The 21,715-nt window shown below is 36.7% G+C and overlaps 1 protein-coding gene across 1 annotated transcript in view; it reads right to left on the bottom strand.

The window, feature by feature from the left end:
- The window catches only part of LOC150082952 (uncharacterized), a 294,273-nt gene that overhangs the window by 89,830 nt on the left and 182,728 nt on the right, over positions 1–21,715 (bottom strand). The window contains exon 9 of the mRNA XM_090378332.1: positions 3,036–3,155. Within this exon, the coding sequence (XP_090234458.1) occupies positions 3,036–3,155 (120 nt within the window). The remainder of the gene's footprint in view (positions 1–3,035; positions 3,156–21,715) is intronic.

The raw sequence follows: 21,715 nt of genomic DNA, 5'->3' as shown, positions 1-21,715 counted from the left end.
AGAAATGTTTCAAGAGGCGTTTGTTTCCAAGATAATCTTCTCTTTTAATTATAAATTTCACAATTGCATGCATTAAGCATTTTTTAACAGCACACACAAATAGCAACTAACACGATTCACGTGGAGTGACGAGTTTACGAAGCTTAAAAAAAAAATGAAGGGAAGATTCTGAAAATTAATTTATGTTTTTTATACGATTGAAGATTTCAGTAAAGGGGAAACACATTTCACCATAATAACGTTAAAAAAAAAAAAAAAAAAAATCATACAATTCCAGCTATCAGTATTTTCGCAAATGCAAGAAAATCGAGTTTACTACCCGTTTGTAATTGCTTGCAGTAACAGAAAAGCTCAATACAACAGGAAAGTGCAAATTGTTTTTTTACTGTTTTATGGTTGTGACCTCCAGAAATGTGCTTTAGAAAAATATCACGAAGGCGTTTAAAATTGATTCTTATAACGGAACATATGATAATGATGAAAGTGTAGTGCATTTTAATGATTTGAATTGGTAACTAATACAATTTACAAACCACACTCACGACCTTTTATATGGCCTAAAAGTCACGCTCGTGACCTTAAAAATGACATTTTAGAGAGATAAATAGCTTAGTTATACAACAAAAATTTCAACTTCCGAGATCTTGAAATGAATTACCAAAAAACAATGTCTTGGGTTCACATTACTACGATATTTTAACGATATGATGGTATCTCTGGAATATCGTAAAGCGGGGTATGCTGTATTGTATAGCTATGCACGTGGTTTGGAATGCAGTATTTATGAATGTTTTAACATTTGTTTTTTGCAATTAATGTTCATATTTTCGATTTTGTTGATACTTGGGGGGGGGGGGGACTTGCAAACCTGGGAACTCATAAAGCGAAAATGCGTGAAGTGAGAACTGCCTCTATATAAATTATTTTATTTATTTTATTTTTTTTTACTGGTGCAACAAAAGCTTAGGGCTTCCTTGCACCATATGGCTAACGCTAATACAGTCAGTCCTCGTATAACACGTGTTTACATTACACGAATTCGATCGTACACGATTTATAAATAGGGGAACGATATCTTATATAACACGAACTGAATTCGCTTATGCACGATTCGCCTTTGTGTTTACAAGAAATGGCAGTGGAACGCAGAATCAACCCAACCGAACGCAACACAATAGGAATGAAGAGAAGATTCTGAAAATGTATTTATGTTTCTTATATCAGTGAAGGGGAAACACATTTCACCATAATAACGTAAAAACCCACACAATTCCAGCTATCGGTATTATCGCAAATGCAATTAGATCGAGTTTACTACCAGTTTATAACAGATTTTACTAGCAGAAACGCAACTGGAAATTGTTTTTATTGTTTTATGGTAGTAACCCCTAGAAATGTGCTTTAGTAAAATGTGAGGTGTTAATAGTGTATCTCTGCCTTTACGGTGTTGTTTATTCAGTTGCTACGCGCGCAGCTTTGTTTATGTGTATCAAGTGTGCCTCCTCATTTTGTAATTGTGCTTTATTCCCTAAAAATGAGAAAAATACTTAAAAGGTATGAAAAGGAAGCATCCTGGCGAAGACACTACAGATTCAGAGAGAAAAAGAAAAGCAATATCGATAAGCAGCGGCAGACTGGGTCAAAAATTCTTACCCGGGAAAATTTATAGTGGCCTCATACTAGTGTTTATGTTTATGGCCAAAATCACACCGGCCTCCGGCCAACTGGGGTTTCCCCGGTAAGGCTTATGGCCAGTCCGCCTCTGTGGATAGAGAAAAAATATGAAATTGTGAAACGCTTTGAGCGAAATGAAAGACCATGTGATATTGCACATGCTACAGACCTAAATGAGGCAACACCGAGAATTACAAATAATGCAGAGAAAATAAAAACAACTTTCATAGCAGGAACAACTCAAAGTGTAATTAAAATCCATTAGATTTAGACACAAAGAATTGGAAGAGATGGAACGGCTGTCATCTGTTTGGATAGAAAATCAAACAAAAAAAAGATTGCTTATGATAGAAGCAAAAGCATTAGCAATATTTTATTACGTAATAGTCGTAATAAAATACGTAAGTATTTTATTACGATTATTTATTGTGTTTGGTAATGTTTTGGTTACAAATGTGTGTTCAGTCTTGGGTGGTCGGCACCTAACCCTATTTTTCCCATAGGGCCTGTTGTTCATATTGCACGATTTTGCATTGCACGAGGGTTTCTAGGAACACAACTATCATGCTATACAGGGACTGACTGTACTAACGTTGGTCATGCCAAGTTTTGCAGTCCTGATTATCTACTATTCTACCTACATTTAAATCAGCAGCAAACATTTAGCTTCCCTGAGTACCCTCATCAATATCACTGAGGAAAATCAGAAACAAGAGACGCTACAATATTTAACCTTGAAGGATCATATGCATTACATTACTCCAGTTTGAATACTAACTTAATGTCTTATTTTTTGATATTTTCCCCCTTTCCATATTATTATAATACCACTGGACAAAAACAGAAAATAAATTCTAATAAAAATGCTATTTCAAAGAAAACTGGACTTTTTTTTGACATTTTTTCCCCTTTTCCATACCTATTCTCTCTCTCTTCTTTTGGTCCAAGATTGTAGTAGTTATCTAATTCATCTTCCATCAGTTATCTAATTTATCTTCCATCACCCCAGTGTCTACTGAGTTAGCTACCCATCCCTCCCTTAACAAAGCACTGTCTACCTGTACCCTATCATTTCCTTCTTTGCCAACAATTCCCTAAAATCCACTTATTGATGCACATATACTAACTGTCTAATTTATTTTATTTAATTTTCATGCACTAATATGAATTATCTAAAATTAAAAAAAATGCTTTATCAAAAAAAAAAAAAAAAAAATTTAGGTTATATAATGGAGCATTTTATCTAAGTTTGGTCATTTATGAAGAAATTAAGTTGAAGGAATTAAAAAGAATCTATAAAGAGCAAAGACTTCCAAAAATTATATTTACATATCAATTTTTTAACTAGAAAATAAAATTACCTTTCTAAGGGATTCAATAAAAGGAGCTGATGCTGTTTCAAATATTGGATTAACACTGTGTGTCCCACGGTAAAAAACTTTTAAATTTTCTCTTCTTGGCAAAAGATTATTTTCCAGATTCTAAAAACAAAAATAATTCTTCAAAAAATATGCAAAACATTTAACTCTTCACCTAAGAGAGAAAATGCAGACTTATCTTTTAGGCAGACCAAACTAGCCTGATAATAAAAAAGCAAATTCATTTTCAATGGATGAGGGGAGTGAATAATTTGAACATTTCCATTGGGCTATTATTTGAGTATTGCAGAAATAACTACAGTTTGGAGAAAAACAATAGGTGGATCAAGATCGCTCCCTTGGCTTCCCTCTGGTCAGTCGTTCCACGCTATGGGTATGGAGTCATTACCTTGAACAACTTGCTTTTCTCCTTGCTACTATAATGGACAATGAAAGGGTACTACTAGTTTCACAGCTTTAGTGAAAAATTTTTCTGAAATAAATAACTTGATATTAAAGAATTCTCACTTTCTGTGGTAATGTTATTAAATAGAAGTCAGCAAAAAAGCAGCTTACGTGTCCTTTTTTATGGTCCATGTAAAAGGTCCATGGGTCCTTTTTTATGCAGCCTACAGAATGTTTGACTAATAAGATTAAACGTTGTAAATTGCTAAAGACAAGAACAAAGTTCAATCCTTCCTACTTCAGTAATATTATTAAATATAAAAGAAATTCTCATACCTCACTATAGGAAGTATGAGAATTTTTCTTATATTTAACAAGATTAAATGTTGTACATCTAAAAATTTTGTATGACAAAAATGGAAAAACACAGACAAATGAATAACAAGCAGTGGGTTTATTTATACTGAATGCTGTAATAAATAAAATTAATAAAACACGTGCCATTTTTTCAGAAGAATTCTAGGAGTATAAAAATGGTCCATTTTCACAATTACCAATGGACAGGAAACACTTGGATACAGTACTATATAAAAGTTTTTTTGTTTTTTTTTTTTTATGTGAAAACATCTTTGGCGGCACCTACTAAATTTTGGACTGAAGTATAAATCCAATTTGTCACGATTTTGCAACACGGAAATGACATCATTTGACATCACTATCAGTTTGTCGATTTGACTGATAAACCGGAAATGATGATTTTGCGACGTGTAATTTCCATCCGTGTCAACACGAAGCACCATTCATGCCTTGTCACATGAATGGTGCTTCAAATTGACATTTCTGTCGTTTATTCAGTTATTTTCTAGTAACATGTGAATGTGTATTTGAAGCTTGATGCTCCCCAAAGAATCACTAGTGGAGGCGGCCACTAACTTGCTGATCATTGCAATGGCTTCTTTGTTCTTGCCCAATGGATCTTTGGGAGCATTATTTACCCACAGCAAAATGTGTGCATGTAGACTACAGGGAAGTTGAAATTCTATGCACTTGAAAAAGTTGACCAGGTAAAATTGAAATGTGTTATAGTTTTGACTGCAATATGTTCACAATTACATCCACAATCTTCTTGAAGTATATTGCACCGGTTACAGAGTTTTCATTCAGTAGCATCACCTTCTGCATGAAGTCAATGTCGCTCGCATCATCCTCACTAATATCACACCCCTTATTCTGTAACTTGTACAATAGCTGAAACAAGTGAAGCCAACCGATTTCATTGGCACTCAGAGTCAAGAACGTTGTAGGTTTACTGAGCTGTCTGATCACAGTGAACAGATCATGCTTACATTGAGTCCAGTAGTAGATTAAGTTTGGAATTGTCCTTAGGAAGGCCAAATTGCTTTAGATACCGCTGTTAATGTATTCTTTGGATTGAACTTGCTTGTGCGTCAGTTTTGTATCTTTACTTATGTATTTGAAAGCCACCGTCAAAGAGTTTCTCGTTCTCAATCACATTATCTTCATTGCAAATAAAGGAGATGATATGGGGTAATGCCACATAGGTCAGATCGTTTGAGCTCACACTTTTGCCATCATGAACAGAGTCACAAGTAAATTCTCTCTAATGTTCTGAATTGTCCAAGATAAGCATTGGGAAGGACAGTTCCTCAGTGTGTCATCAAACAGTAAGCTCTGTGGTACATTAGTTTCTCCTAGGATGATTCTATGATATCGTTGCTCCACAAAGTTTGCTGTTGGGCAATGAGACTTTCCTCGATCGGAACCACTTTGTTTATGTAGTCTCTAGTCAAATTAATTTCCATGTGACTGTCATCAAAGAATGACTGATCTATCGTGATTTGATACAATAGATAGAGAGGCGTGTCAACCAAAATTTGAAGCCACACTTTAAACCACTCGCTTTCTTACTAACTCGATCAAATAGCTGGACTTGAGTATTTTCTTGCATTTTATATGCAATAAGGTGCCTGAGACAAGCATACGGAAAATATAGAATTCTGGGCAAAGTGATCAATGTGCCTGTTTCTGCCAATTTCCCTTGGCAAACGATGGACCACCGTGTTGACTGAAACAGGCACATTAATCACAAGGTGCCCGGAATGATGTATTGTCTGTATGCGTGCCTCAAGCACTTTATTTGCAAGGAGCAAGGAGAAATAAGCCTATCTCTCTCTCTCTCTCTCTCTCTCTCTCTCTCATTAAATGAAATTTGGTAAATGTGATGGAATTTCTGGGTAGACAAAGCCATTCGATTTAAATAGTGCTGGAATTGTGTTGTTCTTAAGTGTTCCTCTGCAGCTATTACAGGTATCCCATCAATGTTGACATCAGGAAATGCAGTGCTTATCAATACTGCATCTTTAGCAGCTGGTTTTTTTTTTTTGTGTCGTTTTCGAACCATAGACTATCGCAAATGCAGCATACAGAACAGAAATCATTTTTCATAAATATCCTTTCAAACTCTCGATGGGTGTTTTTGTGTAAATAGTAGTCTGTGTAATCATTTAAATTCGTCTGCTCCGCAATTGGAGAAATATTCAGTTATACATAATTAATACTCACTTTGGGTACCTTATTGTTAGATGGAGCAGCATTGCTGGTTGAAGACACAAATAAATCCAAAGCTTGATTTTCTGTTTGTCTTTTACGCAATCTCTATAGTCTTTATTGTTCTCACACACCCACTGCTACCTCCATCTTTATTTTGATAGGTTGGCTTGCTCGATACTCTCTATACAAATTGTATTGAGAGCAATACAAATACGTGTATTGTTGCAATCATACTATTCAACAAATGGCTACAATCAAATAGGTAATTAGGCTATTGGCTTGGATTTCGCTAACTTCTTCCAAACATCGATTCAGTAGAGTAAATAGCAGTAGAGTCATACTAAATATTTCAGAATGAAGTATTACGCTAATGTCACTAATGTTGATTCAATAGAGTAAGTAGCAGGCATGAGCATAAAATGTTACAATCATTACTTCGGTTCTAGCTGTTGTATTTTTAAATGGTTCTGATTTTGTCAAAGATGTTTTCACATAAAATATCTTTTGTGCGTACAGGGTACACACACGGTTTTTTTTTTTAACAATAACTACTATAGCACCTTTCAACACATTGGCTCAATTAACACATATGTTAAATATGAGTAGACAGTAATTAGACAGATGAGTAGCAATTTCTTCTTTTCTTGAAAATATAAATTAAAAATCAAAATGGATTTTATACTTTTATGAATTTCCTAATAGCAGTTTGCAGAAAGTAATATTTTCTTTTTGTGTTCTGTTTTGTCTCTAAAAATATTATAGTTATCAGTATTCTACACTCAAATAAAATGATTGTAAAACTAATATCATAAGATCAAATAAAACGAAACAATTATGTCAAAGCTAAGTAAAAAACAGAAACAAAGAAATTGAGTAACTTAACAACAACAAAAAATAGAGGGGAATAGGAAGTATTTCCTATTCCCTCTATTGATAGATTTGTTAAACAGTTTATAACAATACTAAGCCACTCTAACAACTGAGCCCATAACTCGATTATGTTTTGTGGATACTGTTATGTTTTTACTTTCCATTCAAAATACAGTTGATTCCGATTATTTGGGACACATCGGGACTAGTGCATTTTGGCCCGATTAAGTGGCTGCCCAAATTATCTGAAGTTTCACGTAAATAGTTAAAAATACAATGAACCCCCACTTTACAATTGGTTCACTGTACAATCAAATCACATTATGATGAACTCACCATTGTAAAGTACCGTTCACTATACGATGTGTAGTAAGTGCCAGTCATTGTGATCACGTTTGTGAAATGAATTTTAATTCGATTCTAATTAGCGAAAATAGGAGGAATACTATCCACAGCCTATAAAAGTAAAGATACATTAAGCACATATTTGTGCTTAATGTATCTTTACTTTGAAAAAAATTAAAAGTTAAAAAATTAAATGATACGTGAAAATCGGAAGAATATACAGGCATACCTCGGTTAACGTTACCTCTGATAACGAAGCCTCGATATAACGAAGTCCGCAATTTCAAGCCCCATTTAACATAAAAAAATATTCCATTTTTGTTTAATCACCTGAAATCTAAACAAACTGAAGAAATTACGGAAACCTTTGGGGCTTGTCGTGATTGGTTCGAGAAATTTAAAAAACGGGCCAGGATTCATAGTGTAAAATTAACAGGAGAAGCTGCAAGTGCAGATGTTGAAGCTGCAAATAAGTTTCCAGAAAAACTAAAGGAAATAATTAAACGTGAAAATTTTCCACCAAATTTGGTGTTCAATGTTGACGAAAGCGGTTTGTTCTGGAAACGGCTACCAACAAAAAGCTTCATTTCTATTGAAGAAAAATCAGCTGCTGGGTTCAAAGCAGCCAAAGACCGTTTAACGTTACTCTTTGGATCAAATGCCTCTGGCGATTACAAATTAAAATTGTTATTAGTTTACCATTCAGAAAATCCGAGGGCGTTAAAAGTTAACATAAAAATGAATTTACCTGTAATATGGAAAGCAAATAGAAAAGCGTGGATTACCAAGGAGTTATTTACTGATTGGTTTGTTAACCACTTTTGTCCTGGAGTAAAACGGTATTATCAAAAAAACAACTTTGAAGAAAAAGCTCTTTTGTTGTTAGTCCCGAAGCATCCTACTGTTAAGATCAGTAGGATGCTCCGGGACATCCTACTGATCTTAACACGTTGGACACATGCATTCCTGTCAAAGTTGTGTTTCTTCCAGCAAACACAACTTCCCTGATTCAACCATTGGATCAGGGAGTAATAGCATCATTTAAAGCTTATTATCTACGTCGAACTTTAAGCAATTTAACTGAACTAGAGGATAAAGAGGAAATGACAGTTAAAACTTTTTGGAAAAACTACACCATTAAAAACGCAATAGAAAGTATTGATAGTTCTTGGAAAGAAGTCACTGAGAAATGCTTAAATGGAGTTTGGCACAAAATATGGCCAGAAGTTGTATTAGAAGAAGAAAATAACATCCAAGAATTAGAAATGAAGTTATCCAGATGGCTCAATCAATAGGTTTCGAAAATGTCGATGAGGAGGATGTTAGAAATTTATTGAATGCAGAAGATGATGGTTTTTCAGTGGAAGATTTAGAAAGCCCTGTTAGCAACAAAGACAAAGATAATGAAGGCGAAGTTAAAGAAGTTCCTGCCGAAAAAGTGTTAACAACCAAAGATTTAAAAAGGTGCTTAAATGATATTGAAAACGTTTTAAATTTTTTTAGTGAAAATGATCCTGACTTAGGAAGAAGTGTTATAGTTAAGCGATCAGTGTTAAATGCAATAACTCCGTATAGGCAATTGTTAAATGAAAGAGAAAAAAAGCATAAACAATCAACTTTAACCTCATATTTTAAAATGTGATTTCACTTTGTATGTAAGTTGACTATTTATTTAATAAAACTTTTCTTTGTTCGAAAAAAAGCTTTTCATTTTCTTTACGTAGGAACGTATCCCTATTCTGGCCATAGTATTTTTACCTCTGAAAACGAAGTTTCGCTTAACGAAGTAATTTCGTGGAACGCATCCTATTCATTAATCGAGGTATGCCTGTACATGATAATCGGAATTATTAATATGTACATACTAACTAGTTGATATTTCTGTTCACTGACATTTGTGGGTGGGGGTTAAAATTTAAAACAGTAAAAAGATAAGCAATCAATAACAAAGAACACGGTGCACACAAATTGCAACTAACATGATATGTCCTGAAAGAGGCCTCTGAGGTCGGGAAAACTCATGTCTAAGAATATATAAATTCATACACCGACCATTGAATAAAATTTAAAATTTAATATGACTACAATCTTTACAAAAAAAAAAAAAAATATTTACAATAAACTATTACGGAATGCTAAAAACTGTAATAAAAAAGATCATTTACAATAAAATTTGCTAAAATATAAAACATTAAAAGCGCTAAAAATCTGAAGCTTTCGGGAGCGTCAGCTCCCTTCTTCAACAGTGATATAACTTCCTGCAACATCTCCTTAAGTAGCAGGCTCACGGTACCTCCACACGTGGTATTTCTCCACGTGGTTCAATCGGCACATGGTCAGAACTGGAAGCGGAAATGTCTCGGGAACTGGTTCCCGAGACATTTACTTAAGGAGATGTTGCAGGAAGTTATATCACTGTTGAAGAAGGGAGCTGACGCTCCCGAAAGCTTCAGATTTTTAGCGCTTTTAATGTTTTATATTTTAGCAAATTTTATTGTAAATGATCTTTTTTATTACAGTTTTTAGCATTCCGTAATAGTTTATTGTAAATATTTTTTTTTTTTTTTTTTTTTTTTTTTTGTAAAGATTGTAGTCATATTAAATTTTAAATTTTATTCAATGGTCGGTGTATGAATTTATATATTCTTAGACATAACATGATATGTGCAAGTGAAAATGGAGTAACAAGTTACGAAGCTTTAAAAATAGGAATGAAGAGAAGATTCTGAAAATTAATTTTTTTATATGATTGAAGATTCCATAGAAGTGTAAACACATTTCACCATAATAACCCACAGAATTCCAGCTATCAGCATTATCGCAAATTCAATAAGATCAAGTTTACTGTCCGTTTATGATAAATTGCACTAACAGAAAAACCCAATAAACAGGTGACTGCTAATTGTTTTATGGTTGTGACCTCCAGAAATCCGACCAAACCACGCGGCACAGTCGCGGACAATTGTAGGATAATCTCCAGTGCTGCAGTCTCCTGCCCCGATTAAACGGCATGCTGTCCCAATTAAGAGAAGTAAAGTAAAGCTGCTTTTTCGATTGGGTTCTGTTTTTTTAAGATTTGCCTCAAATAAACGACTGGCTCGATTAACCGGTGGCCCAAATAACTGGAATCCACTGTAGTTCCATACATTCTCCATAGGATTTAAATGTGGTGATTGGCTGGCCAATTAGTTCAATTGTCTCAGTATATAACAAAGCAGCCTTCCAGAATGTTAGAAATATCTTAGTCCACAAACAACTCCTGAACAATCCTAGAAGATAATTAGGTCGAAGTTTCCAGAAATGCTTAATGATCTCACCTTCTATCAAAACCATTCCTGGGCATCTATTGGATCTTATTTTCCTCGCGGCTATATCCAAGTCATCCGAAGTGAATGGTTGTTCACACACATTATTAACATAAAACTTGATAAGCACCTTCATCTTCCTATGTGCCTAATTATCAGTTTCTTCCAGAGTGCCATTTCCAGCTAAGTGATCTAAAATCATTTCTATGATGTTGCACTAGCTTAAGCTTTCACTGCCCTTCGTACCAAAGTTCTCCTGCTGGTGACCTTATTTTCCCACTATACAACTTATGAGACCTCAAGGCTCCTTATTTCCTACAGTCCTGACTAGTTTCCTCCATGTCCGTGTCTCAAATTTTCCAGAAATCTCTTTGCAATTAAACGCAGTGTCTCTTCCCAGAGGAGTACTGCTTCTTTAGTTCCAATACTTCCCTGTTATCACCATTCCATTTCTTCTGCTGATATCAACACACGACGCTGTTTAGAACTTTTCTCAGTTCACATGTCCACCATATGATAGGTGTTTTTTCATTTTCATTTTGTGTTCAATGCATACTCACCACTGATCCTTCATACAGTAAGTTCTTAATCAACCTTACTTGCTCTATTCTTGGCGACTCCAAAAACACATCTAGCAGTTTCACTGAGTTTATCACATATCATTATCAATTTTATCCCACTTGCATGATGTATGCCACAAATATCTGTAGGTTGATTTTGCTGAGGTTTCAAGTCTGTCACTGATATCGATGGAAAATTTATACAGAAACTGATTGCTCGATGATTGCTGTTTACTCAATCAAGACAAACATTCCAATTAGATTCTATTCTTGCACCTGAAGTGTTTGTAATGGTGACATCAATATTAGGATTGCCTATATAATATCGGTTTATATATTATATAGATACACCACAGACAACTCTTAAGAAACTGCGAAGTAGTTGTAGTAGGCACATTTGCTCTGTTTCTCATATTGTGCTCTTCCTTCACGACGAGTTGCCATGATATTGCACCACCTCGAATAAGTAATGCTTGACTAATAGAGAAGACTATTGTTACTAATTCTCAGTGAGTACCACCACCCAGACAGCACCATTTCAAGGCTATTGGCCTATCATCAGTGGATGGACAGGTATCCTGGTATTGCAGACATGATGACCAAGTCGTGAAGATAATCACACAATATGAAAGATGCCAAAAGGTGTATATTACAATATTTAAAAATAACTAAATGCACAAGGCATATTATGCATATTGTGTACTAATGATATTAAGAGTAGGAGACCGGCGGAATTACTTAGCAAGTACAGGTCACTGTTGAAAAAAAGCCGTCAATTAGGGTTGAATTTGAAAGTGTCTGCAATTCTGCCCTGGAAAGATTGTGCAAGGCTCAAGGGGTAGAATTTTTTTCAGCCTGGTCTGTACTTGTTAACAGGAGAGACTGCTTCTACAGGGATGGGATAAACTTAAATAGAAAGGGTGCAATAATGTTTGCTGATGCCATCGAGGCAGTGTTACGTGGGTCGGAAAACTGCTAGATGGGGGGGGGATACAAGGACTAATAGATTAACGGTAGCCACTGGCAGAGGTGAAAGTGATTCTTGCACTGCTTCTATTGGAATGAGCCGCAGCCTGGAAAATAACATGCCGGATATTTCAGAGACTGCTGGGAATCATTGGGGTACAAATAAACACATGGGTTGTGTTAGGGTAGCTAAGAAAAAGAACAGGTGCATGTATACTTGCGTGTACACCAATGCTAGGAGTTTAGTAAATAAATTTGATGAATTTGAGGTATTTCATAAAACATCAAAGGCAGATATTGTGGGGATTTCAGAGACGTGGTGTCCAACAGATATAAGGAATGCAGAACTGGAATTTGGGTAGTACAATGTCTACAGAAAGGATATACAGGATAGGAAGGGAGGACGGGTTATGCTATTAGTTAAGAAATACATAAAATCCAAGGAAGCGAAACCAGTCAACATTGCTGGACAGTGCAGTGTCGAGTCAGTTTGGTGTGACATAAGCATTGGGAGTTCAAAATTGAGAGTAGGAGTGTGTGCTATAGGCCTAATGACTCTGATGAGTATAATAAGAAACTGCATGGGGAAATAGAGTGGGCCAGTAAATCAGAGAGTCTTATAATGGGGGATTTTAATTTCCCAGATATTGACTGGAATTTGGGGGCTGGTCACTCACACACTAGCAAGGCCTTTGTGGATTTATTGGATGATTGTTTTCTACATCAGCATGTTCGGGAGGCAACTAGAGGGAGTAATACTCTTGATTTGATTATCAGTAGTGATTCTTCATGCATTAAGAATCTGCAGATAAATGAACCACTAGGTGGCAGTCATCACAGTGTGCTGAAGTGGGATTTACTCAAAGAGGTAACTACCATTAGGGGGAAAAGGGAAGGGTTATTGCTTTCGTAAAGGCGACTAAGATGGACTGAGACAGTATTTAAATTCTATACAGTGGGACCAACTGATAATGTTACCAACAGCAAATTCAAAATGGGAAGCATTCAAAGAACTTATCTTGGAAGCTACTAGGTTTTACATACCAACTAAGAAATATTGTTCAAGGTTTAGGCCTAAGTGGATGTCAGATGAACTAATCAGACATATGGCAGAGAAGAAAAATGCATGGGATACATACAAATTAACACGTGACACAGAAGCCTATGATAGATACAAGTTGATCTGTAACGAAGTTACAAAGGAGGTTAGGCAGGCAAAGGTAGATTACGAGAAATCTTTGGCAAGGGATGCAAAGAAAAACAGCAAAGAGTTCTTTACTTATGTAAACTCTAGAAGGAAGGGGATGAATCAGATTGGTCCACTTCATATCGATGGGTCAACTGTTGATGATCCTGCTCAGGTAGCTAACAAACAATGAATATTTTGCATCGACATTCACACATGAGGAGTTATTCAGCAAGGGGAATGCCAGAGGTGTATTCAACTCTGGCAGTAAGATAGAGAATCTTGTAATAACTGAGAGTAAAGTGGAGGAGAAATTGTTGAAGATAAATACAAGAAAGGCATCTGGGGTGGATGGGATCTATCCAGTTATATTAAAGGAGGCAGAAAAGGAAGTAAACAAACCCTTAGCCATAATTATGAGAGCTTCCTTGGACTCAGGGGAGGTACCCATGGACTGGAGATGTGCAAATGTGACCCCAATTCACAAAGGAGGATCAAAGGGCGACAAGTAATTATAGACCTGTTAGTTTAACTTCTGTTCCTGGAAAATTAATGGAGGCACTGGTTAAAGAAGCACTGCACGATCATCTAGACAAGACTTCAGTTATAGCTCAGACACAGCATGGTTTTGTTAAGGGGAAGTCTTGCCTGGCCAATTTGATTGGATACTATGATGCAGTCACAAAAGAACTGTATGCAGGGAATAACTTTGATATTATATACTTGGATCTTAAAAAGGCTTTTAAGTAATGGATATGCTGCTATGGATAAAGGGGTGGTTGAGGGGGAGAAGACAGAGAGTGGTAATCAATGGACACTGCTCATCGTGGACTAATGTTATTAGTGGAGTCCCTCAGGGTTCAGTATTGGGTCCATTATTGTTTTCTGTATTTATAAATGATATTGATGATGGTATATCAAGCTTAATGTCCAAGTTTGCAGACGATACGAAGGTTGGCAGGGTTGTCAAGGACATTACTGACACTATGCTACTGCAACAGGATCTGGAAAGGTTGAGCAGATGGGCCGAGAGGTGGCAAATGAAGTTTAACATTGACAAATGTAAAGTACTACATATGGGAAACAGCAACCCCAGAGCAACATATCAACTCTGTGGTACTACAATGACAGTGGTAGAGAATGAAAGGAACCTGGGGGTGGTTGTGCAGGCAGATATGAAGTTTTCTGAGCAGTGCAGACAGGCTGCAAGAGTAGCTCATGGTGTATTGTCAATGATATATAGGAATTTTTCTAGCAGGGATAAGGAGGTGATTATTCCCTTGTATAAGGCAATGGTCAGACCACACCTAGAGTACTGTATACTGGTCTGGAGGCCTCATTTCAAGAAGGATGTAGAGATGCTGGAACGAGTACAGAGAAGGACAACAAGATTAGTGAATGAAACAAAGGGGTGCTCTTACGAAGAAAGGCTTAAGTTTTGCAAATTACAGTGTCTGGAGACTAGGCACCGGCGAGGTGATCTGATAGAGGTGTATAAAGCCTTGAATGGTTTGAGCATGCTCAATGCTGATGGGATTCTTCCTCTTGCTCAGAATAATCACCTGAGAGGGCATAAATTCAAATTGAGAAAAGACAGATGTGAGGAAATTTGCCTTTAGCCAGCGGGTGGTTGGTTGGTTGGTTGGTGGAATAGACTTCCATCCCATGTCGTGGAAGTTGATAGCCTAAATAAGTTTAAGGCTCAGCTGGACAGGTATTTTGAACGAACAGAGGGGTGAAGTGGTGAAGTGATTTTCCTTCCTCCCCCCCCCATTGTGTGTCTGTGGGGGGGATGTCACCCAACTCGTATGAACTTGGTCGCAAGCCCGCGACAATGTGTTAGAATTCGCATGAATGTGTCTTGACCTATCCGATAATGTTTGCAACTTATTAACGTGTCTGTTTTTTTATTTCTGAGGCCTGTGCTTCCTCAGGAAGGAAAATCGTTTTGAATATTTTCGTTAGATTCTTTTAATTGCGTTAATTTGATTTTTAATTGTTTTAAATTGATTTGAATTGTGTTAAATTGATTATTTAATTATTTATATTTTACTCTAATGTACCGGTAAGTTGTCGATTTTTTCATTTTTTTCTGTTTTAATTTCTGGAGGGTATCATATGGAAGTGTTCTACGCACTATATTGAGGTATACTCCTCTTATTATTTTACTAATATATTATCAACATAGAACATATTCAGTAGTACAGCTCTGATTCATACTATCTAATTAATTTTTAAACTGTTATTGACTATTTCATTCACTTCCTGTCTCTCCAGCAGTAAACAATCGATACACACAACTATGGGAGATTTTTTGAATTGCTTGGTACAAAATTACATTAAATCTACACTAAGGTACTCGGCCCAAAGTTACCATATTTCTTTTCTAAAATATTGCCTTCAAAACAACATTGTTCCGAAGTTTGCCAGGGTGAATTTAAATAAAAAAATTTCAGGCATAAAACAACTAACACTGGCGACATCGCGTAATATTGTTAAGCTTGCCTTAAAATCTCGATATTCAAATAAACAAAAATACCTTTTTCAGGTTAGGAAGCTTCGCGATAAATTAAAAAATTATCTACATCCGAACGATTGGTCTGTATTGAAGACCTCCATAGATTTGCGACGGGAAGCACAGGCCTCAGAAATAAAAAACAGACACGTTAATAAGTTGCAAACATTATCGGATAGGTCAAGACACATTCATGCGAATTCTAACACACTGTCGCGGGCTTGCGACCAAGTTCATACGAGTTGGGTGACACCCCCCCCCCACAGACACACAACGAAAAAAAAAAGGAAGGAAAATCGTTTTGAATATTTTCGTTAGATTCTTTTAATTGCGTTAATTTGATTTTTAATTGTTTTAAATTGATTATTTAATTATTTATATTTTACTCTAATGTACCGGTAAGTTGTCGATTTTTTCGTTTTTTCCGTTTTAATTTCTGGAGGGTATCATACGGAAGTGTTCTACGCACTATATTGAGGTATACTCCTCTTATTATTTTACTAATATTATTATCAACGTAGAACGTATTGAGTAGTACAGCTCTGATTCATACTATCTAAGTTAAGATATAGAAACAATGTTTATTAATTATTTAAATAAAACAATGTTTATTGTTTTATTTAAATAAAACATTGTTTTATTTAAAAAATAAAACAAACAGAAATAAAACAATGTTTATTAATTATTATATCACCTTATAATTGCAAATGGCATTGTTATCACTTCTTCATTGAAAATGATCAGCAGCCATATCAGAGATACAGGATGGCCTCCATAATGCTAACCTATAGATAATTTCTGAACTGAATATCACATCATAAGGGATTGTCCTGCTCTCAATCTCAAGGTGCAGTTTTGTCCTTCTCAAGATTATATCTCTAATGCACACCTCTATATTCTCATGGAGTGATCCATTAGCTCTACAGACTATACTTATTTCTCCAGTCTCAACTAGCCTTCAACTCAAGATAGGGACATATCTTAAATGCTACTGTATGGTACTTAGCATTAGCATTAGCATTAGTGGAGGCATATGATGCAAGAAAGCAAGCTTATTCAGCATCAGCCAAAAAAAAAAAAAAAAAAACCCTCTCCCATTTCACCCCTCCGTTCGTTCGAAATACCTGTCCAGTTGAGCTTTAAATTTGTTTAGGCTATCAACTTCAACAACAAGTGATGGAAGTCGGTTCCACCAACCAACCACCCGCTGGCCAAAGGCAAATTTCCGCACATCTATCCGACATCCGTCCTTCCTCAATTTGAATTTATGCCCTCTGAGGTGATTATTCTGAGAAAGATGAAGAATCCCATTGGCATTGAGCATGCTCAAACCATTCAAAGCCTTATACACCTCTATCAGATCACCTCGCCGGTGCCTAGTCTCCAGACTCTGTAATTTGCAAAACTTAAGCCTTTCTTCGTAAGAGCAACCCTTTGTTCCATTTACTAATCTTGTTGCCCTTCTCTGTACCCGTTCCAGCAGCTCTACATCCTTCTTGAAATGAGGCCTCCAGACCTGTATACAGTACTCAAGATGTGGCCTAACCATTGCCTTATACAAGGGAATAATCACCTCCTTATCCCTGCTAGAAAAATTCCTGTATATCATTGACAAGACACCATGAGCTACTCTTGCAGCTCGTCTGCACTGCTCAGAGAACTTCATATCTGCCTGCACAATTACCCCCAGGTCCTTTTCATTCTCCACCACTGTCAGTGTAGTACCGCAGAGTTGATACATTGCTCTGGGGTTACTGTTACCCATATGTAGTACTTTACATTTGTCAATGTTAAACTTCATTTCCCACCTCTCAGCCCATCTGTTCAACCTTTCCAGATCCTGTTGCAGCAGCATAGCGTCAGTAGTGTCCTTAACGACCCTGCCAACCTTTGTATCATCTGCAAACTTAGACATTAAACTTGATATCCCATCATCAATATCATTCATAAACACCGAAAACAACAATGGACCCAACACTGAACCTTGAGGAACTCCACTAATAACATTAGTCCACGTTGAGCAGTGTCCATTGATTACCACTCTCTGTCTTCTGCCACTCAACCATCCCCTTATCCATAGCAGCAATTTGCCTCCAATGCCACACTGCTCCAATTTGTGCAGCAGTCTTCCATGTGCAACAGTATCAAAAGCCTTTCTAAGATCCAAATATATAATATCAAAGTTATTCCCTGCATCCAGTTCTTTTGTGACTACATCATAGTATCCAATCAAATTGGTCAGGCAAGACCTGCCCTTAACAAAACCATGCTGCGTCTGAGCTATAACTGAATTCTTGTCTAGATGATCCTGCAGTGCTTCTTTAACCAGTGCCTCCATTAATTTACCTGGAACAGAAGTTAAACTAACAGGTCTATAATTACTTGTGTCAGCCTTTGATCCTCCTTTGTGAATTGGGGTTACATTTGCACATCTCCAGTCTATGGGTACCTCCCCTGAGTCCAAAGAAGCTCTCATAATTATGGCTAGGGGTTTGCATACTTCCTTTGCTGCCTCCTTTAATATAACTGGATAGATCCCATCCACCCCAGGTGCCTTTTTTATGTTTATCCTCAACAATCTCTCCTCCACTTTCCTCTCAGTTATTACAAAATCATCCAGCTCACTGCCAATGTTTACTTTACCTACATCATTCTCCTTCCTGAATAACTCCTCATGCGTGAATGTAGATGCAAAATACTCGTTTAGATTGTTAGCCACCTGAGCAGGATCCTCAACTGTTGAACCATCAATATCCAGTGGACCAATCTGATTCATCCCTTTCCTTCTCGAGTTCAAGTATGTAAAGAACTCCTTTCTGTTTTTCTTTGCATCCTTTGCCAAGGATTTTTCGTAGTCTGCCTTTGCCTGCCTAATCTCCTTTGTGACTTGGTTACAGACCAACTTATATCTATCATAGGCTTCCATGTCACCCATTAATTTGTATGTATCCCATGCATTTTTCTTCTCTGCCACATGTCTCATTAGTCCATCTGACAACCATTTAGGCCTAAACCTTGAACAATATTTCTTAGTTGGTATGTAAAGCCTGGTAGCCACCAAGATTAGTTCCTTGAATGCTTCCCATTTTGAGTTTGCTGTTGGTAACATCATCAGTTGGTCCCACTGTATAGAATTTAAATACTGTCTCAGACCATCATAGTCGCCTTTACGAAAACAAAAACCCTTCCCTTTACCTCTGATGGTAGTTACCTCCTTGAGTAAATCCCACTTCAACACACTGTGATCACTGCCACCTAGTGGTTCATTTATCTGCAGGTTCTTAATGCATGAAGAATCACTACTGATAATCAGATCAAGAGTATTGCTCCCTCTTGTTGCCTCACGAACATGCTGATGTAGAAAACAATCATCCAATAAATCCACAAAAGCCTTGCTAGTGTGCGAGTGACCAACCCACAAATTCCAGTCAATATCTGGGAAATTAAAATCCCCCATTATAAGACTCTCTGATTTACTGGCCCACTCTATTTCCCTGTACAATATATTATTATACTCATCAGAGTCATTAGGCCTATAGCACACTCCTACTCTCAATTTTGATTTCCCTATGCTTATGTCACACCAAACTGACTCGACACTGCCCTGTCCATCGATGTCAACTGGCTTCACTTCCTTTGACTTTATGTGTTTCTTAATTAATAGCATAACCCCTCCTCCCCTCCTGTCCTGTCTATCCTTTCTATATACATTGTATTCCCCAAATTCCAGTTCCGCATTACTTATATCTGTGTGACACCACGTCTCTGATATCCCAACAATATCTGCCTTTGATGTTTTGAGCAATACCTCAAATTCATCAAATTTATTTACCAAACTCCTAGCATTGGTGTACACGCAGGTATACATGCACCTGTTTCTATTCTTAGCTACCCTAACACAACCCATGTGTTTACTTGTAACGCAATGACTACCAGCAGTCTCTGAAATATCCTGCATCTTGTTTTTCAGACTTCTGCTCATTTGAATAGAAGCAGTGCAAGAATCACTTCCACCTCTGCCAGTGGCTACTGTTAATCTATTAGTCCTTGTATCCCCCCCAACTAGCAGTTTTCCGACCCACCTAACACTGCCTCGACAGCATCAGCAAAAATTCTTGCACCCTTTCTATTTAAGTGTATCCCATCCCTGTAGAAGCAATCTCTCCTGTTAACAAGTACAGTCCAGGCTGAAAAAAATTCTACCCCTTGAGCCTTGCACAATCCCTCCAGGGCCGAATTGATCGACAAGGCTCTCATCATATACTCCCTCCTATCGTGTCTGGGCAGAATTGCAGACACTTTCAAGTTCAACCCTAATTCACGGCTTTTTTTCAACAGTGACCTGTACTTGCTAAGTAATTCCGCCGGTCTCCTACTCTTAATATCATTAGTGCCAACGTGTACAACTATATCACCTTTTGTGCCCTTAAAAGATGATATCCGCTCTACAACGTCATCAACCTTTGCCCCTGGCAGACATACCCTGGTCCTATTCCACCTATCCTTTTTACAAAGCATGTTCCCCGTTTCCCTGACAATAGAGTCACCAACAACTACTAGTTCCTGTGGGACCAGCGCATTCTGCCTAGGGGGCTGCCCCTGTGTTGCCTGATGACCAAGTGCAAGCTCTGGCGTTGATGTGGGCAGCTGAGAGCTTGATGGGCCCCTCAATTTATTTCCTTCGAGGGCATCCACCCTGTCCTTCAAGGTCTCATAAAGGCCCATAACAACGCTGAGTTGTCGCCTGATTTCCTTGCACTCCTTACATCGTGCACACACAAAGACATCCCCCTTGGCAGTATCATGTCCCGTACCCGACTGCTCCGCAAACATCAAGCAAACAGTGCATTTTAATAGACTGTGATTCAGAGGGCAACTGCCCCCCTCAGTTCTCCCCTGAACCACAGCACTCCCATTAGCTTGAGCCTTTTGCTTTGCTGCTCTGGTCAGAGTCATGATTCCAATTTAATTCAATAAAATTTAAAACAAAAATTAAATCCCTAAGTTATGTCCCAAAACAGTTATGTTATATATATATATATATATATATTTTTTTTTTTTTTTTTTTTTTTTCGGTATCTAGTGTTCCCTTTATACAACTTCCGTATCACGTGTACCACTATAGTTATGTATTAATTATTCGTTACGATTAAGTCGTTATATATATTTATAGAGTTAAAAATACAATTTAATTGACAATAAAGTTTATCAAGATTAATAGAGTTACTGATTAATTGACAATATTATATTATGCAGTATACTACACTAAGCTTATGCTATCGTGTAAAAATGGCGGGAATTCACGAACGGTATTTCTACGGACTCGTAAGTATTGATTAGCTTCGAAATCTCGCTATCTCAATTTAGAATAAACTAAGGATCCTGACTAGGTCTATAATCTACTTATAGAAGATAATTTGATATAACAATTGGTTAATAAATCGACTAAATTTGGTTAAAAGACCTCTCGTTCAATTTGTGACACGTGGATTTGATACCGTTACCGATACTAAGTAATATCTACGAAATCTCTGTCTAAGTTAAACTTTAAACTAAGTATCGTAACTAGGAATATAAAGCTACTCTAGAAAATAAGTTAATATGACAATTTAAACTAATAAAGCAGAAAATAAATCAGGAAAAACTTCTCTGTTTGAAGAGCTTTAAGGAGCAATGTCTGCACAGGCAAACCTCGCACCCAGAATTTTTGTCAAGTTACCAGATGTGATTGATACTTCAACATAATGGTGAAGTAATTCAGTTGAATTCAACAGCTAGTACAAAGCCATGGTATACCTGAAATCTATGAAATTAAAATATTCATTAGTTCACTATTTAATGAACAAATAAAGAGATGGTGCTAATAACTCTCCTTCCTCCTCCAATAGCTCTAAATGCACTATAGAATGGTTACCATTTGTCCATTTTCATAACTTACAAAACAGTATTAAACTTTATAT

Source organism: Mastigoproctus giganteus, chromosome 7 (assembly GCF_048544385.1).
Source record: "Mastigoproctus giganteus isolate SK-2022 chromosome 7, ASM4854438v1, whole genome shotgun sequence".
Classification (NCBI taxonomy): domain Eukaryota; kingdom Metazoa; phylum Arthropoda; class Arachnida; order Uropygi; family Thelyphonidae; genus Mastigoproctus; species Mastigoproctus giganteus.
The sequence above is the reverse complement of the archived record's forward strand: the minus strand, read 5'-3'. Positions and strand labels throughout refer to the sequence as shown.